Source organism: Medicago truncatula, chromosome 8 (assembly GCF_003473485.1).
Source record: "Medicago truncatula cultivar Jemalong A17 chromosome 8, MtrunA17r5.0-ANR, whole genome shotgun sequence".
NCBI lineage: Eukaryota > Viridiplantae > Streptophyta > Magnoliopsida > Fabales > Fabaceae > Medicago > Medicago truncatula.
In genome coordinates this window covers 31,915,868-31,943,599 of record NC_053049.1, presented here as the reverse complement: position 1 = coordinate 31,943,599, position 27,732 = coordinate 31,915,868, and the positions used below count along the sequence as shown (strand labels likewise).

Genomic DNA, 27,732 nt, shown 5'->3' with positions numbered 1-27,732 from the left:
ACGTTTTCAAAATCCACTTTGAATAATAATAAGTCATTTTTGAGGCGACGCACTTCATCCACCACCTCATTAGCTATAAGAATTCCATCAAGAATTTGCATGTCCTTAATGAATGATGATCGAGAGTCAGAAACAACACTCCCAATGATATTTCACAACCGATTAACCAACACCTTATGCAAGCATCCGATCAATGATATAGGAAAAAAATCAAATAATCTTTGAGGAATCTCGACTTTAGGAATGATGAAAACTAGTGTGTTTGGATGGGGGAATGTTTTGAGGGAACGTATTGTTTTGAGGGAATTCAAATACTTTGGGGTGAATTCCATTGTTTGGATAATAATTTGAAGCATTTTCAAAATGATGGAAATTTATGAAGTATTTTGTTCAAGTTAAATTTAGAGAATTTCAAATGACACTTAAAAACTAAGAATTTCAAATTTCTTCATTGTTGTTATTTTTTCATATTTTGCATTTTGGTCCTCAAATTTTCCAAAAATTTCAAATTGACCCCAATAAATTTCCAAAAAATTGCAAATTGGTCCCTCAATTTTTTCAAAGATTATAATTTGACCCCTCAATTTTTTGAAATTTACATTTTGACCCCTAATTTCAATTTTCAAATTTGGCCCAAAAAATTAAAATTTATAAAAGTTGCCCAAAAATATGACAATGAATTTTTTAATTAGTTCATCCAAACAAAAGAATTGAGAAATGAAAGTAATTTAATTGAATCATTTAAATTACCTAAAATTCTAAATTCTTTAAAATTTCTCAATTACCTCATCCAAACACACTCTTAAAAATATTGTTAATCTCTTTTGATAAGAAAACAACACATCAAATCATATTTTATATCAACTTATATAAATTGTCATTTAATAACTGAAATACTCTGAACTATCACACCTTGAAACACCTATCCATGGTGCTAGTTGCATTATCCTCTCCCCTCCCAGGTAGGGGGAACCTCTTCTCCTCCTTACCACCCAACAACCCTTCCTCCTCTTCCTCATCCGCCACCCCACGTCCGCCTATCCCCATTCCCAAATATCCCCCACCTCGCAAATCACACCCCCCACCACCACCAAACCCAAATCCCGCCCTCAAACACCACCGCAACTCCAAATACTACAAACCCATCACCCACCCCACCACCATCCCTTCCTCCGACGACCGCTCCGTCATCATCGGCGAGTCCGGCGTCTCCTACCTTCTCCCTGGAGCTCCCTTCGAGTTTCAGTTCAGTTACTCCGAAACTCCAAAAGTAAAACCAATTGCTATCCGTGAACCTGCTTTCTTACCGTTTGAACCTCCCACAATGCCGAGGCCGTGGACAGGGAAAGCACCGTTGAAGAAGTCGAAGAAGAATATTCCGCTGTTTGATTCGTTTAATCCTCCTCCGGAAGGGATGAAAGGTGTCAAGAAAGTTGAAATGCCGGGGCCGTTTCCGGTTGGGAAGTTTCCTGAAGAAGGGGTGAGTAGAGAGGAGATACTTGGTGAGCCGCTTAAGAAGTGGGAGGTGCAGATGCTTGTTAAGCCTATGATGGCCGATAATCGCCAAGTTAATCTCGGTGAGTTGGAATTTAATGGTAGTTTTGTTTGTGATCCTTGATATTGTCGATCATTGTTGTCAAATGTAGCTACTATGTTGCAGCTACATTTTTTATCGAGGGCATTAGAGGTAGGAAGCACTGACCCAAACACCGGACATGACACTGACAACATAATTGAATGTAATCACATGTGTCTATGTTGGAAACGGACAAATGTTGGATGCCAGACACACCTTCGATCAGAAGTCTCAATGTTACAAAGCATTATACACGTGATTACATTATATTAATTCAATCTTTCAAATTATTATTGGTGTCAATGTCGTGTTTCATGGATGTTAGTGTGGACTGTGGTTGCTTTATAGGTCAAAGCAGCTTCAATTGCAGCCGTGTGTTTTGTTTTTACAACATAGAAATTGCTATATAATGGCTCAGGTTGTGGTTGTAGAACTTTATTCAAAACCTTAGAACTAGTAAAGATCTCGTGCAAGTGCAAGATTGCTCAGGTTTGATATTGTCGATAATTGTTGTCAAATGTAGCAGCCTATAATGCACTGACATTTCTGATCGAAGGCATTAGAGGTAGGAAGCACTCACATGACACTGACACGTTTGACACTGGGTAGTAATTTGAGAATATGACAAAATCGAATGTAATTACCTGTGTCAGACACGGACAGATGTTGGATACCAGACACACCTTCGATCATAAGTCTCAATGTTACAAAGCATTAGACGCACGTGATTACATTATATTAATTCCATTTCTCAAATTAATATTGGTGTCTATGAGTCAATGTCGTGTTTGATGGATGTTAGTGTGAGTGCTTCATAGGTCAAAGCAGCTTCAATTGCAGCCGTTTATTCTGTTTATTGCTATATACATAGAACTTTATTCAAAACCTTAGAACTAGTAAAGATCTCGTCCAAGTGCAAAATTGCACATGTCATTCTGAAATACCTTTTTAGAATAGATAGATATATTGTGAATTGTGGAAGGTGAAGGGTTGGACTGTGTTAATGGTGTTTGGTTTTGATTTGATGGTGCAGGAAGGGATGGATTAACACATAACATGTTGGAGTTGATACATTCACATTGGAAGCGACGTCGCGTCTGCAAAATTCGTTGTAAAGGTGTTCCTACCGTTGATATGGATAATGTTTGCCGCCATATTGAGGTTTGAAATTGGTTCATAATCTTGTTCACTTTGTTGTTATTTTGATACCAACATAACAACACTTGCATAATATCATTCTTGGCTGAGTATAGATTGTGCACAACGGGTTATGATCTTAAAATGAAAATAATATTATGTCAACTAGTAGTTTGTGCTAAGACTGTTTTTAATGGATTCCTTCTGATGATCCTGTACAGAAAATCCTATTCATGCAAATGCATCAGGTTCCATCTTCGTAAGGCTTGGTAACAATATATACCAACCCTTCACAAATGGATAATTGACCTTATTTCTTGAAGACAATGTAACCCCCTCTCATTCTGGATCTCTGCTTGAGAAAGACATTATTACTTCACTCAAAATCCTATAGTCTCAAACAACCAAAGCTCGAACTAGACACCAACCATCCTTCATATAAACATGCCTAACACAATTACTGTCCATATCATAACAAAATGACTAACATCTATAAAATTACTGTCATCATTCATCAACCATTATTTGATGGCACCGGAAAGTCCAATAATTTTAGTCATAAAAATGACTAAAATTACTGCGATTGACTACTTTGTAAAACTATGTAGGATAGTTGTGTATTTCGTCATGCAGGACAGAAATGTAATAGTTATGTATATAATCATGTCAAACAGTTTATAGCAATTTATCCATAGTATATGACATAAGTAGGGGGCTAAGAGGTTCTTACGATGTGTATTCGGTAGTTCTGGACAGAGTATATTCTCTTTAGGATAGTTTCGGACAAAGTATATTCTCTGTAGGAGTTCATCAACTCTGGGACAGCATCTTTTCTGTAGTTTTTGTAATTTATATGTATAACTATAAATTATAATCAACATCCATTTTGGAAGGTATACTCTAGAAGGATGTACAGCATAGGATGTACAACTTTGTCAAACAACCGCCATAACTACTTCCTAAAATCAGAGTACATGTCAGCCTTTACCAATCTTTCACTTTGACCATTCTTCCTAAAATCTGAATTCAGAGTCCAAGTCAGATTTGTAACATTGCACAACATTCACAAACCTTGACAGCACATGAAGTCATTAATTTAGATTTGAAAATGACAACCATTTTGTCCCAAGCACAAATACCCATTGCCTAAAAAAAGTATGCAAATTATGGTCTCGGCAAAAAATGAACAAGAAACGGAGAGATTATCAAAATCCAAAGGGAAGAGGAATGGTTGGGAGATGATCAACAGGAAGTCTCTCAAAATGGGAATCCCCAAATTCCACTTTGAGGGCAAGGTGGAGCTTCAAGTTGAATGTATTGTTAGGGTATCTCATTTAAAGTCAAGCAAAGACATCTGGTTGTCTGTCAGTTCATTAGTTAGGTAAATAGTGGAAATCAGATTGGGGAGGGATCAACCCGTATAATTTATAGCTTGTGAGTGAAAGGAAAGATCCATTGTGAAGGAAAAAACCATTGGGGGATTTTATTCCCCATTTTCTGTTTAGACTTTATAGTTCATTGTTCAATACTAGTACTACTCCCATCCTTTAATTCTTTCTATCTGGGTTTCAATCTCATTTTGTGAGTTCCTAACAGATATAGATTTCGTTGATGCTTTTACTTTTCTTTTTCTTCTCTTGAATCAATCACTGAGCCGTGCATGAAAGTTGATTGTTGCATATGATCACTTTTTTTGCTTTGAAGTTAAATGTTTATACTGTCATGACAGGAGAAAGCAGGGGGGAAAATAATTCATCGAGCTGGCGGTGTAGTTTATCTTTTCCGTGGCAGAAATTACAACTACCGTACTCGTCCACAGTATCCAGTGATGCTCTGGAAGCCAGCTGCTCCTGTTTATCCAAAACTTATACAAGATGCTCCAGAAGGATTAACGAAAGCTGAAGCAGATGAATTAAGGATGAAAGGGAAAAGCTTGTTGCCAATATGTAAATTAGGTAACCATCTATTAACTTTTAGATCTCTCTAATTTCGAGACTACACACTGCATGAAGAAATTTGAAAAGTTGCCTAGAGTAATTGCAGTCGCAAGGTGAGGCTAGAGTTTCCTTAGATTCAAATATTTAGGTTTAGTATTTAAAAGGGTTGGATGAATTACAATTTGATGCAATTAATAGCTGTCAATCTGGTAATATGCATGTCATTAGACTTAAGTATCAAGCACCATTGCCCAAATAAAAAACTTTGACCATATGAGATGCTTTTGACTTCTTAAGGGGATTGTCAAGAAGGAACATATCTTGGTTAGTAGAGTAAGATATTGAAAATAGAATATTCGATGCAAGTAAACCTGCAGAAGATTTGAATGCAAAATCTTAGTTGGAGGAAAGATAATCAAAATCAAGTAAAATTGGCTTGTCATTATGTTTTTTAATTTTCTATTGATTTGCATATTTATTCCGTAAAGTACTCTTATAATGTTGATATTGCATTCTACTTCAGGGGTAATCACACTTTTTTTTTGTTGCTTTTATTTCTTAATTTAAACATCTCATTTACTTGTGTGGTGTTGCAGCCAAAAATGGAGTATATACAACACTTGTAAAGGATGTCAGAGATGCTTTTGAAGGAAGCCATTTGGTGAAGATTGATTGCAAGGGATTGGATCCCAGTGATTATAAGAAATTAGGTGCCAAGCTTAAGGTACTAGATAACTAGCTTTCTTCGTCTTCTCGTACATTGCTTCTTTTATCTTTACTCTTTTTGCCTGAACTAAATAATTTTGATATCTGTACTTTGTATTAAGTTAATAGAATTAATTCAAAGTCTAGAGGGAACCTGCATTATGCTCAAACGATGTAGAATAAATGTATATGCTTAGGCTTGGCAGCTGAAAACATTATGTGTAATCCAAGTGTTTGTTCTCTATCCAATATAAACGTTAAACTTATTACGTGTAAAGGGGGTTCGTAGTTGATTAGTTTGGTACAAGCTAGCAAAGTTCACGTGTAGGGTATGATTGAGGATTCATCAATTTGATTTTTTTCATGTTTTCATCTCTCTGGTTATGCTAAAAGTGATCATTAGGTCTATCTTTAAATTTCAATGTACCCTTACCAAGGATTGATTATGTCACTATAAATTCTTCTGGTTTCCACTACCAAAATATTTCATTTTCTATATATGAGTGTTGAGACTACACCTGTGTTACTGTGTTGTACACTGGCGCAATAATTAGTCTAGTATCAGCTTACTTTTGTTGTCAAGCTTTTCATATTTTAGCTCTAGGGAGGAAGGACTTGTTACTATTTATTATTCCAACAAAATATGCTTTGGACTTTGTAAATGATATGTCGATGATGAACCTGTTTCATAGGACATAATGTTAATAAAACAGGTCATGTGCAGTGTATAGTAGCATGCATCGTGTTTGTATCCTTAAGTATTGCCGCAATTATTATCTAGTAGTATTTTATGGCATGCAATTTGATCTTTTTGCTTTGGCAGGATTTAGTTCCTTGTGTGCTACTGTCTTTCGATGATGAACAAGTACTGATTTGGAGGGGAAAAGGTTGGAAATCAATGTACCCTCAAGCTCCAGTTTTTCCTCCTGCTGAAGCTACCATTACAAGGGATTTAGAAAATAAAGGTACGTGTTGGAGAAAGAAAAATAAAATTGGTTGCATCATTTTTGTATCGAAAGTCATGTCTGAATGGAATTCTTCTACAGTATACACACATATAAGTGTCTATATTGTGAAGTATTCTTAGTGAAGACCAAGTAGAGGACTAGAATGAGAATTTCCATTGTATTTTCAAAAAGAGAAAAGAATAACAGAAAACTAAATAAAAAAGTAAAATTTGAAGATCAAATAATTCGTATTTTGTGTTTACAATGAGGTGATTATAAGCAATCCCGTATCTAGGTAAGAAATGGTTTGTGCTTAAAACAGAATAGGGGTTTAGAACATATTTGACGCATTTCTCAAGCTGATAGTATAAAGTCAATTTTTATATTTATCTTTGTATGGATTTCTTCTGTGGTGACCATGAATAGAAAGATTTATTCTAGAATTGCATTTATGCATGGAGGTTTTGGTGAATTTTCTCGAGCTAGTTGAAAGTATAGAATGGCTGAATTAGATTATGTAGAGGCTGGTTATACATACAACGACAATTGTTTGGGAACCTTTATAATGTGATGATGGGGGGAGGAATAGAAGTTTCCCAGACAGGGAAGATCAGTGAATGAAGTTTCCTCGAAATTTCTTCTACATGGATTTTCCTGCGGAAGCTCTCTGGGAATTGATATATTCCCTCCAATGTCATAGATGATCATGTATGATAGCATATTTGTTTGTGTTATAATTGGTTTCTATTTTGTATTATTTATGGCTGGTTGATAACATTGGTTATGCAACATCATCATGATTTTATAATGTTAATCAGGCGAGGTGGATGATAATCAATCTAAGCACATCAGTGAAATGGTCAGCATAAGCCCAAAAATGTTATCTCTGTGGAGGAGTGCAATTGAGTCAAACAAAGCCTTATTGCTAGAAGAATTTAATATTGGTCCTGATGCTCTCTTGGAGAAGGTAGAAGAATTTGAGGGTATTTCACATGCCATAGAGCACTCCTATCCAGCATTTACTTCTTCAAGTGACGATGCTTTTGAACGTTCAAATGTATACCTTCAAGATGGTACAGAAAACAACTATTCAAGTGATGGCGTAGATGATGTCGATGATTATGATAATAACAGTGACGACGAAGATGATTATGATTACTACAATGACGAAGACGATGAGTTTAATGATATGGTGGATACATCAGCTGAACCTGGATCGTTACCAGTTGATTTACTTGTTGATAAGCTCAAACTAAGACAAAAGGAGTAAGACTTAAATAAACCTATAATAACTTGTGAAGAGCTTGTGTAAAATTGCTAATGATGAACGAAAGTAGTTAGTTGTATATAATTATTAATTGGTCATTTTTTTCAAGAAAAGTAATTACGTGCCTTGGTAATTTCATGTCTCATGCAATATTTGTCATAAAATTTTGTTGTCTTTTTGTTGCAGAACTTTGATGGTTTAAAGCATTTCTTCATTTTGTCATAAAAAAGAGTATTTATATACATAGAATAATAAATTCCAATTCACTTTTGGTTGCATCATTTTTGTTAGAATAATAAATATTTAAACTAATTTTGTAAAAAAATATTCATTTTATATAGTTGTATCCAAACAAACTAACACAAAATGTGTGATTTTTATTACGGTAAACAAACGCAGAATAAATTATATTTTTTTTTTCTTCATAAAATCTTTAATCTGTAACAAACAGGCCTTAAGTCACTCCAGATTTGTTACGAAATATCCCTATAAAAGCAGAGTTTGCCTAACTCGTTAAGTATATCGAAAAATATTCCGAAAGTTTGCCTAAGTCGTTAAATATATCGAAAAATATTCCGAAACTTTCAGTATTTTTCTTCTCTCTCCCTTTTCGACTTGTGTTGTTGACAAGTCCTTTTTTTTTTTTTTTTTTGAGACAGCTTGAGTAAGAATTAAGAGGTATCATCAACATGGCTTGAAGGAGTAATGTAGATTTTTTTAGAGAAGTATGAATTTGACTTGTACAATAGTGACAATGTATATAATAGTGACAAACATGTGAGAACCAAAGAATACATACCCTTGAAACCGATAAGAAAAAAAATAAATGAGCATATTGTTCTTTTGAGACCTTAAATAAGCATATATATTGTTAGGAAAATCATGTTGTTATGCCTTTTGTGGTTATGAATATTCTATTCTTCACCTAAGGGTGTTTCCAATAAGGTGAAAATTTTGATCACCCCACAAATCCAAAAGGCATCTTATGCCATTTATCTTTCTCTAAATTCCTTGTGCTGGAAGTTATACTCTTCACACAAATTATACTCTCTCTCTCTCTCTCTCTCTCTCTCTCTCTCTCTCTCTCTCTAACCATAAAATGATGAAGCAAAGCATATATGCTCTCTGAACTTCACTTGTCAACAGTGAATGCCAAACCTTTCTTTCCTATTTTTTTTCTTATAGAAATTTATTTATTTATTTCATTTTAATGAAGTATTGAACTTTATGTGTTTTTGTCTAAGCTCATCTCAAGCAAGGAATATAAGTGTGAGTGTCTTAAAAAATTGATGAGTAAGCTCAGTTTTTTATGGCTCATTTTTGGCTCATACCAAAATTCTCTTCTTCATACAACAATCTTTAGCATTTTTGTTTGAAAAAATTCTTATACATACTTTTTTTTTTTTGCTATAGGAATTCATACAATTTGCACATTTATTAGCATTAAGGTAATCTTTGTGATGTCAAGAATATTGGACACTCTTAGTGAATTTGCATTAAAAGGGTAAAACCATTGCATCAAGAATATTAGCATATACATTACACATATGGGTTTCATAACATGGACACCAAGCCATACATGGCAACCAACAATGACAACAGATACAACTGCGTCGAGTTATTGGTTGAACTGGAGATTCTTCTTTTGTGCACTATGGATTTTCATCTCAATGACACTAGCATCTTATTTAATATTCAAGTATGAAGGATTCAATAAACAAAGATCTTCTGAGAGAGATGAAAATCATCAAGAAGCAGATGGATTGTTATATGAAGATGAAGCTTGGAACACATGCGTTAAAGGGATAGATCCGTCGTGGCTTCTTGTTTATAGAATCATTTCTTTTGTTGTTCTTTTGGCTTTGATTATTGCCAATGTTGCTACTGAAGGAGCTGGTATATTATACTATTACACTCAGTAAGTTAATTGCATTAAGCATATTTGAATAATTTAGTCTTTTGTTTATAATTAATCTAATTTCATTGTCCTTTTTTCTTATGTTGAACAGATTGACCTTCACTTTGGTTACTATTTACTTTGGGGTAAGGCTTTCAATTTCAGATTCTTGTACATTATAGTAAAAGATAAATTAACATGAAAATGTGATATATATCTCAATAATAAAAATGCTAAATTATTGAGGGAAATATAGAAAGGGAAAACGTGAAATCCTTCTCTGATTCCGTTACTAAATTTTGTGACGAGGAAATTAGAGAGGGGTTTTATTTTTTCCGCTACTAATTTTAGTTTTTCTAGTAGTAGTGTCTGTTTTTATAAAATGTTTTAGGTTCCTATATTATTTAAGTGACATATGCTCTCAATTTTACTTTCAGCTTGCATCATCATTCTCACTATATGGATGTTTATTTAAACACAAAAAATTTGGTGGAAGAACAGTCAATGGTGCTTCATTAGAGGCAGTAAGCACTTATATGGCTCCAACTCTTGAAAGGGTTTTAGATATTCCTGAACTGACTAAAAGTCCTGATCAGGAATTTCATACCAGGGAAATTGCTGGTGTATGTGGTTACATTTTCCAAATAATTTATCAGGTAGTTTAATTTAGTGATTCTATTAGTGTTATGAATCTCTGGAGAAATTATCTTCGACATTTTAAATAAAGATCTGTGATCGCAATCTGCAACGGTTTTCAATGTTTTCAAAACGGCAACATGACTGAAATTGAGGTCCCATCATTCACATTTGAATATAATTTTCTACAATACCAATGATCGTGACACGGTTTCAACCATTAGGTCAATTAATGTCGAACTTAATTTGGATTTCATTTTTTGATTTGATTAACTTGTTTAACAAGTTTCAGTTGTTTCTCATCAAATTCAGGAGACAAACTATTGATATAATTATTTTTCTCATTTTCTTTATAGACTTGTGCAGGCGCTGTATTTCTCACTGATTTTGTATTTTGGTTTGTCCTTTATCCAGTGAGAACATCCAATCATTACAGTCTTGATTTTGTAAGTATCATAAAGTAATTTGAGATTTGCATTGAATATATATATCAATGTCATAAGATACTTTTCTTTCATTTGAAAGTATTTGCACTTTTCAATTCTTGCAGTTGATTTTTTGTATGCACACCATTAATGCTGTTTTTCTCCTTGGTGACACATCATTGAATTGTATGGTGAGTTTTTTTTTTTTTTTTTATAGCAGTTAGTTTATAATTTTTTTAAAATTTTGTATCATACATGAAGCATGTTATAAATTGAAAAAAATAATTATGCTAAAATTCAAGTTCAAAACTTAAAATTAACAACTATTTACTCCTAAACATGCAGAGATTTCCAGTGTTTCGATTTGCATATTTTGTATTGTGGACAGCTACATTTGTGATTATTCAGTGGATAATCCATGCTTGTGTTTCAATTTGGTACAACCTAACATCCTCTTTTTTTTTTATTATTATTTTTTTTATAAAATATATAATACATGAATGATTTTCTTCATTTGTAATTTGATAACCTTCATTTGTCACAGGTGGCCTTACCCTTTCCTTGACTTGTCATCTTCATATGCACCCTTATGGTATGTTCTCAATTTCAATTTGTCACACCATTGATCAAATAATTGTCTTCTAATTTAAGAGAATTTGATGTGGTTTTAAAAGAATAGAACCGTTATAAAATAAATCTATTTTATCCCTGATTTACAAGTGCTCAATGCTTATCCTTTCTAAGTGAACATATTGTTATTTACTTGGCGTGTGTTTGGTTTTCCGTTTGCAACATATAAAAGCACATTTGCATGCTTCCCGATGCATTTTTGTTGTGATTTCCAGAAGCTTCAAATACTAGTTTTTACGTTAAGAAGCAATGTATATGTTTTTTTTTTTTTTTTTCATGGTCTATAAAAGAAGTGGCAAACACAACCTAACACTCACATACACACAACTACGAGGTCTTGAGTTCAAACTCAGGAGCATAGTAATATCGGTATTGTCGGTTGAGCTAGGTCTTACACATAATTTGTTTAAGTATTTGAGTCACATTTTATAATGTGATTTCAATAAATTTTATGTGATAGTTTATTAAAACAATTCACAGCATATATGAAGAGTTGTTTAGTCACATTTTGTAGTTGAATAAATACTTAACTAATTTCTAGTGATCATTATCATACATATCTCTTGACATTTTTGGATTTTCAGGTACTTGGCAGTGGCTCTCATGCATTTTCCATGCTATGGCTTATTTATTTTGATAGTGAAGTTGAAGCATTTTTGGTTATCTAGATCATTTCCTGGATCATCAAGAATTGTACATTGATTACACAATCCAGAAATATTAATCACTGAATGAAGGCTACCCTTTAGATAGCCTAACAAAATCATTTTGAAGACTAGATTTAGATCATTGTTTGTATATGTCCTACATATTTATCTTTTTCACATCTCTTGTTGCATATCCTCAACTTTCTTAAAACTAGGATCTTTTAGAATACTTTGACATGTCATATCTTAGTGTTTGATGTAATTGGTTCACAAACTATAGCTGCTCTTATGAGGGAAATGGATTAGTTATATATCTCATCCATCCCATAAAAATTAATGGTTGAGATCATTTAAAACTAACTTAACAATTTTGAAATTAGAGTTGTCTAATATGAAATCAATGACCAAGATTCGTCGTGTGTAATCACATGGAACTTCTAACGCAGATAATCCAAGTCCATATATTTTTTTTTAACAATAAAAAATGAAATATATATTAACCACCAAAAGCAGCTCCTGTAGCATAAGGTGTGCCAAAAGAGCTACTCTACAAACACAGAGTCATACAAACGAACAAAAAACCATCACGCGATGTCCAAGCATTGGAAGAGACTTGAACACCACCTATCTGAACCAAACCTAAAAACAATCTTTTTTACCCACGCAGGTAATCCAAGTCCATATTATAAATACTATGTATGTACACATCTCTTTGCATGAGAACTTCATAATCAAGTTTAGTTTCTCTTTTAATTCTCTTATTTTGTTAGAAATAATTAAAATAAATTTGATAAACTACTCAAATTCCAATTATGTTGATATACACAAATAATTGGAATTATGTAAAACTTGATTGATTCTTACTTTTCCCTACATAGCCATGGCTTCACATATTGTTCAATATTAAGTTCAAATGACGTTAATCAAGACATCTCCCCGTTAGATTAGAAGCCTCTACATTTCAAACTTTGTTTTAGTGCTTTTCTATGGTGCGTTTGATCAAGATTGAATGATCCATATTTAAATTATAAAATAAATGTCTTGACTACGTGAATGCTGAGAATTCCTAAAGGAATGAAATTTTGATTGAGCTTGGTGTGTAGCATTTAAATTTTCTTTTTGTCCAAACTATAAGGAATAGATTCTCGCAATTGAAATTCTTTTATTTTATTTTTTTTAAATCTTCCTTTTACTATTTATAAAATTCTTAACATGTCTCTTAAGAATAAAAGTTAGCATGACTCAAATATATTTATATACAAAATGAACACATTAAATACAATATACAATTCATAATTTTTGTAAAAATGACAAAAAGAATACTTGAAATAAGGAACAATTAGTTTTTCTTTTTGGGTGTGTATTACTGTATTCTTAATTTTTGTAAAAACGACAAAAAGAATCCATAAGATCCAAAAGATAGTATGTGAGAAGCAAAGTGACATGTTTCTTGTTTTCTAAGAACCATTCCATTATTGTATTAAAGATTATTTATGACTCGAGGTCCAATAGTTTTTGCACCACAAACATTAAGCTTTGTGGGTACCTCGTTATTAATTACGTGACTCCGACCTGTGCAACCCTGTAATTGATTGGTTTATCAGTGGCACATAATTTTCTCCAAAACTCTAAAAAAAAATAGGAGAAACATTTGTGTCATTGTGTGGTTACAATTCCAAGCGTAAGTTCATTTAGACATATTTATATAAATTGAAAAAGAAAAAACAGAAATATTTATTAAAATATATTTTTGAAATTTTTTTTTTTTTTTGCCACACGTCAAATGACCTCTTTTAAATGGAGGGAGATCATATGCGACAAGCACCGTTCCGAAGGGAATGGAGGGCATGATGGTTAGCGAGCTAATTGAGGAAGGCGTCAATGATTGGAAAGTGGATATTATTAAGGAGATGTTTAATGAGAGAGACGCCGTAATTATAATAGCCATGTCAATTATAGACAACATGGGAGAAGACAAACAATGTTGGAAATTCACAAACCTCAAGGAATACAGAGTTAAATCGACATATCACTATACCATGGAGAACCTAGTGGATTACAGCAAGCTGAGATCAAAAGGCGACTGGATGAAAATTTGGAGACTTCGAATCCTACAAAAAAATAAAGGTGTTCTTATGGAGAGCAGAAAAGACGTATTTACCCGCGAGACACGGGCTTTAAACTCGCGGTGTACATTGTTGTGATTGTTGCGAGCCTTGTGAAAGCTCATATGAGAATGAATGACATGTCTTTTTCGGATGTGCAAAACTAGAGGAGGTGTGAAGTGTAGCAGGTCTATAGAACATTATACAAGACAACTTGGATACGACATATGGTTTTGTAGCACTTTACTTTCAGTTAGTAGAATCTCTACAACACCAACAACTCTTTGATTTCGTACTGACCCTTTGATGCATCTGGAAACGACAAAACGACAAGTTGTGGAATGACGTCGAAATACAACCATGTATCTCAGTGTGTATGGTGCGTGATGTCTTACTTCAGTGGCAGTAGGTCCACGTAAGTCAGAGAATGGAGAGAACCAGGAAAATACCACAACAATGGAATGGCATATCATAGTCAAGAAGGGTGGATTAGACCGGTAGCCAGTGAGGTGGATTGCAATGTCGACGCAGTAATTTTTTAAGGATCAATGATGTTATGGGTCAGAATGTGCCTAAGAGGGGTGCGAGGGGAGTTCATTGGAGCGAAGACAACTTGGTATAAAGGTCTCCCACAACCTAAAGAAGCGAAAGCACGAGGTCTAAAAAAAGAAATAAAGTGGCTTGGTACTTTGAGGTTTCCTTCGGTATCTATCGAACTTGATTGCAAGCAAGTAGTTGATTGCATCTCTAGCAACTTTAGCACCAGGTCCATGTTCGGCGCAATCCTGAATATTTGCAAAGCTTCACTTATGAATCATCAAAACTTTAAGATAAGTTTCATTATGAGACAAACAAATAATGTTGCATACTTGTTAGCTAGGATGTCATTATGTTATGCTAGTTCTCAAGTTCATGATTACATGTCATCTTGTATTACAACTACTATTATTAATGAAATGAGTTGAGTTTTTTTTTTCTGTGAAAAAAATGTGCACCTTTTTATTTAGACAAAATAAATCATTCATCTTTATTATTTAAAACTAATAATTAAATAACTTAATGGTTAGTTTTGCATCTTTAATAAAAAAAATATATATGTTAATTTACACCCACATTATTATGAACACATTTATGTCTCAAATAGACAATTACAAACATTAATCAATTAAAAAAAAACACATTTTCACAACCTAAAAAGAAATTCATCCCTTAATTAACCCGAATTGATGAGAAATGACCCTTCATGATAAACTTAATCTTAAAATAAGCCCTTTTCTTTAACAACAAATAAAATAAGCACTTAAAAATCCCCTATCAAAATAACCTTAGTATATTTCAATAATGGCTAAGAAAACAAAAATCAAAGCGCTGCAGTTGCACTTTGCACATTTGTGGTCCAAACATCCACGAGATTTGCGTGGAAACATAAAAAAACGGTCACTAATTATATATATTTTTAAAATAAAAATATAATGAAATTTACATAGTTGCCCTTTTAATTTTTTTTTTTTTTTTTTTTTGTGGTGGTCGGGATTCGAATCCCATACCTTACATATTTTATACATTCTTTATACCAAATGAGTTAAGCTTATAAAGACTTTAAAACTGATTTATCTATAGGATTTGTGCATGAATTTAATATTTAATATTAATAAGAAAATGTAAGTTTCACAAGATAATAAAAAAAAAAAAAAAAAATATCAAAAGCAAGTCAAGTCAAATTATGCAAGATTCAAGAACTTTATGCGAGATGCAGTATAAACAATTCAGGAGGTTCAAATAGAAATAAAATATAGCAGCATGTGCAATTGAAAATTCTCTTCTCTGCATCCCCTCTCTTATATGTGGCTCTGTCACTGCCAGCCAACAAAGCATGGAGGAGGATATTTGACTTTTGCACTTTCTAGTTTGCATTATTGTCTTTCTTTAAAACTATCATCAATCATATTTTACTTACCAATCAATGTTCAAATTACCAAAGCTTTTTTTCCTCACTGAATTAGAGATTCTTCTTGGTTATGTACCAAAGAATACTGTGTTATCACTTATCAATGGACCAACAGATACAACTGCATTAAGTTATTGGTTGAATTGGAGATTCTTCTTTTGTGCACTATGGATTTTCATTTCAATGATACTAGCATCTTATTTAATATTCAAGTATGAAGGATTCAATAAAGAAAGATCTTCTGAGAGAGATGAAAATCATCAAGAAGAAGATGGATTGTTATATGAAGATGAAGCTTGGAATACTTGTGTTAAAGGAATTGATCCTATATGGTTACTTGTTTATAGAATCATTTCTTTTGTTATTCTTTTGGCTTTGATCATTGCCAATGTTGCTGTTTCAGGAGCTAGTATATTAGCCTATTACACTCAGTAAGTTAATTACATTAAATATATTTGAGTAGTTTAGTCTTCATTGCAAACCTGTTTTGTTAATTTTTCTGTAGCTGTTTTGTTTCCTGAGAGTAGAGACTTTTGTATCATAATTGTTTGTTTTTATATTACTTTTAGACAGTTAGGATTTGTTTGAACTCACTTATTTGAACTAATTTACTGACATAAGTATTAGTGGGTCTATTTGGGAGATTTATGACATGTTCATAAGCTGTTTAAACACTTGATTCATCAAATTCTGAAAAGAAGCCGGTGCTTTTGTAAGGCCAAAGGGCATGACAAGCCACTCATAATGACCATGATGTGTGCGGAATGCAGTTTTGTTGCGGTCTTCTGGTTTCACAAGAATTTGGCGATAGCCAAAACACAAAGTCTAATTTAGAGAAATGCGTAGCACCAAACAATTCATCCAACAATTCGTCCACAGTAAGGATCGGAAAACTATCCTTTATAGTAATTGCATTTCGAGCCCTATAATCGTTGCAAAACCGCCAACTGACATCCAAATAGGGCCTTCAACTTTTAGTCTTAGATTTTTCAGAATAGCTTTTCTCTTCATTATACTCAGGCAGGACATGTATGTCAACAAAGGAAAGAGCTTGTTAAGAAGTGGAATAGCTTATTATGTTTTCTTGCATTTCTTGGTGTATCCTATAGTCATGGATGAAAAGGGTCACATTATTGATTGTTGTTAGTTACAAATAAAATACCTCTTTCATAATATAACTAGCTCTTTTTCTTATAATTACTCTAATTGTATTGTGTTTTTTCTTGTGTTGAACAGGTTGACCTTCACTTTGGTCACTATTTACTTTGGGGTAAGGCTTTGAATTTCAGACTCTACATTATAGCAAAAAATATAATTTACATGAAAATGTGATATATCTCACTAATAAAAAAGTTAAGTTAGTTAGGGAATTTGGAAATGGAAAACATGAAATTCGTCTCTAATTCTCACTAAATTTTGTGAGGAGGATATTAGAGAGGGGTTTTATTTTTTCCATCACTAATTTTCGTCCCTAACTTAAGATTTTCTAGTAGCAGTGTCTATTCCTTTTAAATGTTATAAGGTCATATATTATTTAAGTGACTTGTGCCCTCAATTTTACTTTCAGCTTGGATCATCTTTCTCAATATATGGATGTTTATTAAAACACAATGAATTTGGGGCAAGAACAGTAAACGGTGCTTCTATAGATGCAGAAAGCACTTATATGGCTCCATCTCTTGAAGGGGTTTTAGATATTCCTCTACTTCCTAAGTGTCCTAATCAGGAATTTCATACCAGGGAAATTGCTGGTGTATGGGGTTACATTTTTCAGATAATTTATCAGGTAATTTAATTTTCTGATTCAAATAATTTACGAGGTAACTTAATTTAGCAATTCAATTTAGAAGAAACTAATAAATGTATCTAGTAATTTGAAATGTGAAGTATATTTAGGGACAAATTTTGTTTCCAAAGGAGGCTTATATTTAGTTAGATAGTAATATGTTTGATGTAGTTGGAAGTTCTCACGATTTTCTAGTCGTCTTTTTTCTTTAATATGTTAAACAGCTGATTTTATTGATTCAAAGGAAGAGATGGACAAACACAATTGTTCATGTTGTGATTACAGAAACATATAGGAACGATAAAAGGGGCATTCCCCTGCCAACATCTATCACCAAACCTTCTAGCTTAACTAGCTAAATTGTGAGCGGCAACATTGTTTTGCCTACTGCTATATTTCACAGAAACATTGCGTAAATTACTCATTAGAGCATGACAGTCATCCACCATGATTATCAGACCCCAGCCAGTTCTGCCATCCTCAAAACAACCGTCATCCACCATGATTCTCGTATCTTGTTGAGAGTGCTCATGACCATTGCTATAGCAGTGGGTTTGGCAACCTCATTTTTTAAAACAAAATTGTTCCGGGCAGATCGGACGAACCAAAGAGGTGGTACAGCCTAGCTCTTCTTTACACTGCAGCCAGTTCAATAGCCAATCGTTCAAAGTTCCTGATGTATATTCCAGATTGATTTCCAGAGGGGACTGTCACAATTGGTTGAGGGGCCTGGTGAGAACAGATTCTTTGAATAAGACCCATCTTTTTCACAATCCCAGACAAATTTGTCTTCAAGGTGGCTGAAAGGCACCAGAATCGCCAGAATTTTTTTTACTTCAAACGAGCTGAAGAGGCTTGATGATATGTCCTTGTTCCACTGTCTTGTAGCTGGATCAATCAATTCTTCAACTTTCGCGTCATCTTGCAGACCCGAGCCCGGAGGTTTTGTGAGGAGATGGCCATGGTCTGTGGGCCACTTATCTTTCCAAATCTTGACTTTGTCCCCCTTGCCAATGATCCATCTTCCACCCAGCTCAATAATATCCTTAGCAATACAGATGCTTCTCCACAGATAACTCAGATTATTGTCAGGATTTGCTTCCAAAGAAGTTCCCCTTGGGTAATATCTACTACGCAGGACTTATTCAAGTAGAGTGCTTTCACTGGAAATTAGTATCCAACAGTGTTTTCCAAGGAGAGCCTTGTTAAAATCACGGAAGCCTCTAAAACCCAGACCACCTTCATGCTTACCCACTTAACCAGTGAACTTTTCTAGAATCCTCTCCCAATTCCCACAAGAATTTTGCTAACATAGAGTCTATATCTTTACAGCAGTCTTCAGGAATCTTGTAGCAGCTCATAATGTAGTTCGGTATTGCTCGGGCTACTGCTTTCATGATGGTTTCTTTGCCAGCTCTAGACAAAAACATTTCCTTCCACCCCATGATCTTCTTCCGCACATGGTCAATGACGAAACCAAAAATGGCTTTCTTCGATCTCCCAAAAGGAACCGGGAAACGTAGATATCAGGTGTGGCTCTCCACTTCCGTTACTCCCATCATTCCACAGATCATATTTCTTTCTTCGATTGGCACATTTTGCCTAAAGGAGACCTCAGACTTATCTAGATTGACCATTTGTCCGGAAGCTTGTTGGTATGTGGCTAGGACTTGCAAAATTCTCTGTCCTTCACTAGCGTTTTCCCTTGTGAAGAGGAGACTGTCATCAGTAAACAGGAGGTGTGATACTTGAGGTGCAGACCACACCACCTTCAGGCCATGGGTGGAATTTTTTGTGGCCTCTCTGCGGATTAAACCTGACAAAACATCAGCCATAAGATAAAAAGATACGGTGAGAGGGGTTCACCTTGTCTCAACCCTCTCTCCGGTGTGAAACTGGAGCTGGGCTGACGATTGATTATTACTATTTGATAAGAGACAGAGCTGACACATCTCATGATGGTTGCAATCATACCGCCGAATACCACATCTGATGTTGATCACTTTTAATAGATATTGTCATAGATTTTGGATTTCATTGTGTGATTAACTTGTTTGACAAGTTTCAACTATTTCTCATCAAATTCAGGAGACAAATTATTGATATAGTTATTTTTCTCATTTTCTTTATAGACTTGTGCAGGTGCTGTATTTCTCACTGATTTTGTATTTTGGTTCGTCCTTTATCCAGTGAGAGCATTCAATAACGACAAACTTGATTTTGTAAGTATGATCAAAATTGTCTCTGGTCTTTCATTTATCATTTTGACATGAAACTCATATTTGATATTCGGATATGAAGTTAGGACTTAGGACAACACTCCCGATTCTAAAGAATAAACATACGAAAAAATACAAGCAATGAACACACTATATTTCAAAACAAATTTCGACCAATTGTTCCTACATCTTCGACTGCAGAGCGGTTGCAGTGCTTTCAATTATTTCAAGTTTAGAGTTTACAATGTACAACCTAGTTTCAAATTTAAATACTACTGTCTAGTAACTATGAGTCATACCCAAAACAGTTTCAAATTTTAAGGAAAAATAAAGTAATTTGAAATTTGCATTATATCAATGTCATATGATACTAGTATAAGGTCATGTCTTCCATTTTGCAGCCCATAAGAGGCTTTTCTTTCATTTTGAAAACATTTTCACTTTTCATTCTTGCAGTTGAATTTTTGTATGCACACCATTAATGCTGTTTTCCTCCTTGGTGATACATCATTGAATTGTATGGTGAGTTTTTTTTAGCAGTTTATGATTTGTGATTTTTTTATTTTATATATCAAATGTATAAGACAAAATCACACACGTGGTGGTTCCTTAACTTAATTTCAGGTAATAGTTTCGTCATTTATCTTTATTTTTCACGACATTTTTTCCCTTTCGGTCCATTTGTATATGGATTTTCAAGGATCAAGTTCAAAACTTCAAATTAACACCTATTTACTCCTAAACATGCAGAGATTTCCAGTGTTTCGATTTGCATATTTTCTCATATGGACAGCTGCATTTGTGATTAGTCAGTGGATAATCCATGCTTGTGTTTCAATTTGGTAAAAACTATCATCCTTTTTCTTTTAATTATATACATGAAGGATTTGTCATTTATATTTTGATAATTATAATTTGTCACAACTCACAGGTGGCCTTACCCTTTCCTTGATCTGTCATCTCCATATGCTCCCTTATGGTATGTTCTCAATTTCACTTTGTCACCATTGATCAAATAATTGTCTTCTAATTGAACAGAATTTGATGAGGTTTTAAAAGAATAGAGCCATTATAACTAAAAATCAATTTATCACTGATTTATATGTGCTTATTCTTCCTATGGGAGCATATTGTTATTTTAGATTAAGGACACTGTTACATTGACTTGATGATTGAATGGACAAGAAGCAATTTCTCCGATTTTTTTTATGGTCTATAAAAGAAGTGGCAAACACAACCTAAAACACACACACACACAACTACGAGGTACTAGGTTCAAACACCGGTTAAAGTGTTCAGCCTAACAATATTGGTATTGTCGGTTGAGCTAGGTCTTACGGACAATTTGTTTAAGTATTTGAATCACATTTTATAACGGAGTTTAATCTTCTATGGTAGTTCATGAAAACCATTCACAACTTATATGGAAAATAGTTCAGTCACATTTTGTAGTTGAATAAATATTTTAATTTCTAATGATCATACTTACCTCTTGACATTTTGTATATTCAGGTACTTGGGAGTGAATCTCATGCATTTTCCATGCTACGGCTTATTTATTTTGATAGTGAAGTTGAAGCATTTTTGGTTAAATAGATCATTTCCTGGATCATCAAGAATTGTACATTGAGTACACATTCCAAAAATATTAATCACTGAATGAAGGCTACCCTTTAGCTAGCCAAACAAAATTATTTTGAAGATTAGATTTAGATCATTGTTTGTATATGTAATACATATTCATCTTTTCCACATCTCTTAATAAATATCCTCAACTTTTTCAAAACTAGATCTTTTAATAGAATGCATTATATATAAACTTAGTCAAATACTGATACATTTGACAAATCATATCCCAGTGTTTGATGTAATTGGTTCACAAACCATAACTCGTATTACGAGGGAATTGGATTTCCACAATTACATATCGCATCCATCCGATCTAAATCAATGACCGAGATCATTTAAGTATGCGTTTGGGAATAACAAAACCACGGTGAAAAAGCACGATTGGGGTAAAGCTACACCAACTAGCTTCTCAATACCATGGTAAGATAGACTCTAAACGTGCGGTAGCGGTCACTCACCGCACAACCGCACAAACAAACAAGCACTACATCTAACTTACCAATTGTATAGTTTGTGTCGACCAATCTAAAATCAATGATTAAGATTCATTACGGTGTGTAACCGTGGGGAACTTCTACTTCAGGAATTCTGGTTTGTAATATGATTGTTATGTATATATCACTTTGTATGAGAACTTAATAATAAGTTTTATGAATCAAGTTCAGTTCTTCTTATTCTCTAATTTTGTTAGAAATGATTAAAAAAATTAATGAGAAAGTATTGGTTATTTGATACAACAATCTTACTGGATCTCAATTATGGTGCAGTGTACTAGAATTCAAAATTGGGATCTAATTTAAGGGAAATAAAACTCTACATGGACGTATGTTAATGCATACAATTAAATAAATGTATGCACCAGAATTGGGAATTATGTAGACTTAATTAATCCTTACTTTTCCCTTCATAATCCAGCCATGGCTTCACATATTTCTAATATAAAGTTCAAATCATGCTAATTAAGACATTTCCCCAGTTAGACCAGAAGCCTATGCATTTCAAAACTTTGTATTAGTTCGCTTTATTATAGTGGGATGTCGATATTGATGACCGTTTGATCAAAATCGTAAGGTCCGTATTCAAGCTTAACAATTTGAATTATAAATTAAAAACTGTAATATTTTAAACCGTATAAACTTAATTGAACAGTCATGATGACTCGACGGCATGATTGCCGAAAATCCATGAAGGAAATCAAATTTTTGTTTTACGTAATTTGTTTTGCTTTGTGCATATTTGTATGAACCGTGCTATTTGTTCAACTTAACCAGGACAACCTTTTGCGACAACAGATATCTTTATCTCTTCAAATGGATGTTCACATGGTTGTTCTTGTGGCACATATTTTCTCCCAAACAAACCATGAAAGTTACATGGATCTTATGTTACTAACCCGTCTTTTGAAGGCATGTGTTAAAGAGAGAACTGAAACAACTATTAGAAGAATGTATTTAATTCTTAAAATTTATCGGTTATTCTTTTAATCAAATACTAGTACTTGGTATTTTTAGTATTCAAAATTGTATAGTAAACTCTAACAAAGTCTACAAGGTGCAAGTATTTTTAACACAATATTTAATATCACACCAATTGGATAGTACTCTAAAAAGGGAACTTCTACGGTACACCTGCAAATTAAGGTGTACCGGTACTCTCGCTTACAATTTTTATAAATTAACTATCATTTTTTATGAAAGAAAATAGGTGTTTGTTGACATATATATTTTAGAAAATATCATTTTATAAGAAAAAACATCATTTCATTTTTTAGAAAAATCATACTAAATTTTTCTACATTTTATTGTAAAAAATAATCAAAATTCTCTATTATGAGTACTATAAATTCAGAAAAATCAAATTTTATTGTGTTGACGTTTTTGGTAAATAAGATTTAGTTATTATAATTATAGGTGATAGAAAATATTTTTTTTCCTACAAAAAATAACTCATTTAACTATTAATTTAAGAATTTGATAGATCAATACACTCAAATTGTTGGGTGTACCATAAAATTTGCCCTCCAAAAATAACAGACGAAATTAACCACCGAGTCCCTCCCATATTACAAGGATCATAAAGGTCAGCCTGTAATGAGGCACAGATGAAAGCATATATCCACATTCAGTACCTTGTCACTTATTTATCCTTATCCCCTTATCCATAAATATTTCGATAACTTATCACATAATATCTCACTCTCATAAGGTAATGATAATGTGTGAAAAGAAAAACAGTTGAGAAATCAATTACCTCCTCCCTAAGAAAATAACTAAAATAATCTTAAAAAAAACTAATATATTTGGTTAAAAATTGAGTAAATTACACTCCCCTATCCTCAAAGATGCTTGAATTACACTCCCCTCTCCTCTTATGTTAAAATATCCACTCCCCTCATCTCTTATTCAAAACATATTAGAAAATATTACATTTCCCTCCCTTGAGAGAAGCTTGAATTACATTCCCCTCCCCTCTTAAGTTAAAATCTACACTTTAGTCCCTCGCTAATTTGATTTTGTGGATCATTTACTTTATATTTTGAAATAAATTTCTCTCTTTCTTTTTCTGAAAATTGATTTCTCTTTTTCAAGTTTCAACTCGTTTTCATAGTTGTTTCAATTCAAATTTACAATCCCTTAAAACCGCGCTCTTTAAATCCTCCAAACACACATCACCGGCGCACAATACAATTCTTCCCATTTTTGTCTCATCATTCACCACTGCATTTCTCACGCTCCACCACTCACACCCTCCTTTTTTTGAAACCTCACACGCCACCATCTCTTCTGGTTCTGACGGATTATGAACAAACAACAAGTCTCCTATAGAAATCAACTTAATCGTATTCAACAATTCACTTTTGTTGCCTCGTAGTTTCTTCACCATTTTGCTCGGCATCACACCTAATTTCTCCATTTTTAACCATAATCCTAATTTCTCTTTCACTTCCCACACTTTCACTCCTTTCATGTTTTCTGCGTTACCTACTATTCCCACAACCACCAAACGATTCTTCAATGTTCCCGTCTCGTAGTGAAATACGCTCTCTTCTCCTCGTAGATCATAAGGTCCTTGCCACGTCATCATTTTACAATCAAATGAGTACATTGTGCCTGAGTTTTTCTCCATCACGTGCATAAACTCACCGGCAACGGCAACAGAGAGCCACATCGACGCTGTGGTATCCTTCATCATCTCCGGCATTGATTCACACCGAATCCAATCACGAGACTCCATGTCGTAGATCTCCACTGCTAAAGGATCGTCCTCAAAGTCACATACCCCACCAGCAACAACGATGCACTTTCCCACACGTGCAACAATGGGATCCACACGCCAAACACGTGGTGATGGCACGTGGTTCCACGTAAGGTGGAGCGGATCAAAGGAGAAGGAAAATTCAGTTGGAGAAAGTGTGTAAAGGAGCGTGGAGTGTGATGACCGTAAAGCTGGGGTGTGATTAATTTGTGGCGCGTGAATTTGGATCCACGTTAAAGAGCGTGGGTCATAGGCATATGTTGTGGTCACGTGGGGAGCTCGGGGGTTTTGAGTGTGAACCGTGAGCCACGGCTTCACGGGGTTGACATGGCGGAGGGAGCTCAATACTGCATGGTTCCATTGCTTTGACACGTAACTGGCTGGCACCAAGTAAATGAGTGGCACGTACGAAAGTGTGGCCTCTAAGATATCTCCATGGATGGGAGCTTCTACTTCTTTTTCCTGAATTTTCTTTGTTGCCATTATACAATTGTTATGTATTGAGTTGGCTTTTTCCCCTCTTTTATTCTAAGTAAAGCAAAATTTATGTATAACGAGTAGTGAGGTAATGTGCAGGAATGGCTGCATCTTAAGGGATTTATATAGGAGGTGGGAACCGAATTGGAAGGGATAGCATACCTAGAACAAAACTTTATCTCCATATATAGAATGCCATTTGTCCTATTATTTAATGCTGCCCACATGTTTATAGATAAATTCAATAATCTTTTTTGTTTGAAAGGATAAATTCAACCCCCTTCTTTATTTTTCAATTGTTGTTTTCTAACCTTTAATGCATAAAATAACCACAATATCTTTAGTTTAGTATCATTTTTACTAGTATTCCTCTTTTTTTTTTTTTTTTTTTTTTTTTTTTTTTTTTTAAGAAAAAACTATTCATCTCAATGTAATTTATAAATAAAAATGTTATGACAAGTTAACAATTAACGTTACCTTTAGTTTGCAAACGATACCTTGCCGGTTGGGGTAAAGAGTTAGGCTAATGTTTGAGATTTGAAAACGGTATTAATTTTATAATCATAAACTCGAAAGAAATGGGCTATGTTTGAGCTATCAAATTAACTTTGGTTTAACGGATGTTGATAGAAAAGACCTATATGAAACAAACTTGAAAACTTAAAGGATCTATCTGAAACCTTAGAAACTTAAAGGACATATCCGAAACAAACTCGAAACTTAAAGAACCTATCTGAAATCTTAGAAACTTAAAAGACCTATCTGAAACAAACATGAAACTTAAAGGACTCGGGGATGTATTTGACCTAAAATTTAACAGGGACTTAACTTAAAAGCTCATAATTTTGTAAGAACCAAAAACATATTTAAAGATATATTTTGTATGTAACTTTGAAATTTATTTCAAAAGGAGAACTTGAAAATGAAAAGTGTATTTCTATGGACACGCAAAAAAGACAATTAGCTAACCAAACAAATAAGTTCAAGTGGTTAACGAGTACTGCCAAAGGATAAATTGTTCAGGAGGACCTGAGTTTTGATTCTTAAGTGGAACAAAACTTGTCCAGTGACTTACCTCCTTGATCGGACACTAGATTACCATGACCCATTTTACCATGAGAACTCGAGGGTTAACACAAAAAAAAAAAAAAGAGATATTTCATTGTGGTTAATTTTATTTAAAATGTGTTGTTGGAATGGCTACATCGATATATATTACGAAATATGAGATAATTTAAAATAATATAAAGTATAAAATTATTGATATTAGTTGCCCAATTAATCTAGTAACATGGTAACATTTTTTTAATGGAAAGAATATTCATTTTAATTAGATTAATTGGGGGACCATAGCCTAATTATCCTTGATGAAACATTTTAAAATACTATAATTGTAGTGTATAAAAAAAATTATTGAAAATGTGGGGTGGACCATGGCCCCTATTGGACCCCAGTACCTCCGCCGCTGCATATTGTGGAGCAAATAAATATGATGGTTGTAGAGAATTGCAGTTATGGAAGCATCTATTAAAATATAATGAATCAATCATAGTTAGTCAATAAGTAAACTATAGTTAGTTAATTGGTTAGGTAGTTATGAGTTATTTAGACTAACTCACCCTTGTAAATAACTCTCTCCATTTCTCTGGGTAATTCTATTTGTTACAAAAGCTGAAGAGACGAAATGTAAAAATAACACCAACTATAATCTATGTATCGCAAATCCCACTTTTATCCTTTCTTAACTAATCAATTTGACCATCATGTGGTTCGTGTCCGTAACAAATAGCATGACTCTTATTCTTTTATCAATCTATTCATTCTATTATGTATTTCTATGAGTATCTTCCACATGAGTATTTCCATGATTACTAACATCACCTTTTCTCTCTTCACATTTTTTAGTTCACCCTAAATAAATTGTATTAAAATAAATGATAATTGTTGAAATTTAACGATTTAGAGTTATAGGTGAGGCCAATTAAATGATTTTTTGTGAGTTGTTGAGTTAGAGTGATTAGATGTTTATTCAGTATTAATATTAAAAAATTATAAAATTGATAATGTATACATGAATGATCCACTTAAGCATTTAAAATATGTGCTCCATTGTGGATGGTCTAAATGCTTTTGAATAAATATTTATATGTAGAAAACTAATACTAGATGTATATTTTTTTTTCTATAGTAAAATTATTTATAAGGGTGAGTTAGTCTAAATTTATTTATCTCTTTGCATTAAAGAGTTAATCATATCATTGATAAAATAATAATTAATGTTGTATTGAACTTAAAAAATAACATATTAATAAAAACAATTGTTTTATGGTAGTGATAAGTAAAAATTTCGAATTTGTTAAGTCGAATTCTTTGATTGGGGTTTGAATTACGGCTCTTTCCCTTATGTGTAAACCTCCCATAGTTATTTTCATTTTATTTCTCTCCAAAGAAAAATGACAAGTAAAAATTAAACAAAATGAGTATTGTTCTTTTATTATTATAAATATCA

General features: G+C 33.4%; 4 protein-coding genes across 4 annotated transcripts; 3 read left to right on the top strand and 1 right to left on the bottom strand.

The window, feature by feature from the left end:
• The first annotated feature begins 881 nt into the window (after positions 1–881).
• On the top strand, positions 882–7,705 carry LOC25501489 (CRS2-associated factor 2, chloroplastic). The gene is made up of 6 exons (XM_013590727.3): positions 882–1,577; positions 2,610–2,737; positions 4,443–4,668; positions 5,247–5,374; positions 6,179–6,320; positions 7,121–7,705. The coding sequence occupies exons 1-6, from the start codon at positions 929–931 to the stop codon at positions 7,570–7,572; spliced, it is 1,725 nt and encodes a 574-aa protein (XP_013446181.1). The 5' UTR covers positions 882–928; the 3' UTR covers positions 7,573–7,705.
• Positions 7,706–8,421: 716 nt separating this feature from the next.
• On the top strand, positions 8,422–12,228 carry LOC25501488 (uncharacterized). Its single transcript, XM_013590726.3, has 8 exons — positions 8,422–9,487; positions 9,579–9,612; positions 9,904–10,122; positions 10,459–10,548; positions 10,653–10,718; positions 10,873–10,964; positions 11,072–11,119; positions 11,742–12,228. The coding sequence occupies exons 1-8, from the start codon at positions 9,117–9,119 to the stop codon at positions 11,857–11,859; spliced, it is 1,038 nt and encodes a 345-aa protein (XP_013446180.1). The 5' UTR covers positions 8,422–9,116; the 3' UTR covers positions 11,860–12,228.
• Positions 12,229–15,676: 3,448 nt separating this feature from the next.
• LOC25501487 (uncharacterized) lies at positions 15,677–21,648 on the top strand. The gene is made up of 8 exons (XM_013590725.3): positions 15,677–16,288; positions 17,094–17,127; positions 17,425–17,643; positions 19,776–19,865; positions 20,319–20,384; positions 20,613–20,704; positions 20,794–20,841; positions 21,375–21,648. Exons 1-8 carry the CDS (start codon positions 15,873–15,875, stop codon positions 21,490–21,492), a joined length of 1,083 nt encoding a protein of 360 aa, XP_013446179.1. The 5' UTR covers positions 15,677–15,872; the 3' UTR covers positions 21,493–21,648.
• Positions 21,649–23,879: 2,231 nt separating this feature from the next.
• LOC25501486 (F-box/kelch-repeat protein At1g23390) lies at positions 23,880–25,439 on the bottom strand. Its single transcript, XM_013590724.3, has one exon. It carries the CDS (start codon positions 25,227–25,229, stop codon positions 24,093–24,095), a length of 1,137 nt encoding a protein of 378 aa, XP_013446178.1. The 5' UTR covers positions 25,230–25,439; the 3' UTR covers positions 23,880–24,092.
• Between the last annotated feature and the right edge of the window lie 2,293 nt (positions 25,440–27,732).

Excerpts from the sequence above, each read along its gene's own strand:
- LOC25501489 (XM_013590727.3), top strand. The coding sequence starts at position 929 with ATGGTGCTAGTTGCATTATCCTCTCCCCTCCCAGGTAGGGGGAACCTC. Across the intron at positions 1,578-2,609 it reads TAATCGCCAAGTTAATCTCG|GAAGGGATGGATTAACACAT; the intron begins GTGAGTTGGAAT and ends TTGATGGTGCAG. Across the intron at positions 4,669-5,246 it reads GTTGCCAATATGTAAATTAG|CCAAAAATGGAGTATATACA; the intron begins GTAACCATCTAT and ends GTGGTGTTGCAG.
- LOC25501488 (XM_013590726.3), top strand. The coding sequence starts at position 9,117 with ATGGGTTTCATAACATGGACACCAAGCCATACATGGCAACCAACAATG. Across the intron at positions 9,488-9,578 it reads ATATTATACTATTACACTCA|ATTGACCTTCACTTTGGTTA; the intron begins GTAAGTTAATTG and ends TATGTTGAACAG. Across the intron at positions 10,965-11,071 it reads CATGCTTGTGTTTCAATTTG|GTGGCCTTACCCTTTCCTTG; the intron begins GTACAACCTAAC and ends CATTTGTCACAG.
- LOC25501487 (XM_013590725.3), top strand. The coding sequence starts at position 15,873 with ATGTTCAAATTACCAAAGCTTTTTTTCCTCACTGAATTAGAGATTCTT. Across the intron at positions 17,644-19,775 it reads TTTTTCAGATAATTTATCAG|ACTTGTGCAGGTGCTGTATT; the intron begins GTAATTTAATTT and ends TTTTCTTTATAG. Across the intron at positions 20,385-20,612 it reads ATACATCATTGAATTGTATG|AGATTTCCAGTGTTTCGATT; the intron begins GTGAGTTTTTTT and ends CTAAACATGCAG.
- LOC25501486 (XM_013590724.3), bottom strand. The coding sequence starts at position 25,229 with ATGGCAACAAAGAAAATTCAGGAAAAAGAAGTAGAAGCTCCCATCCAT.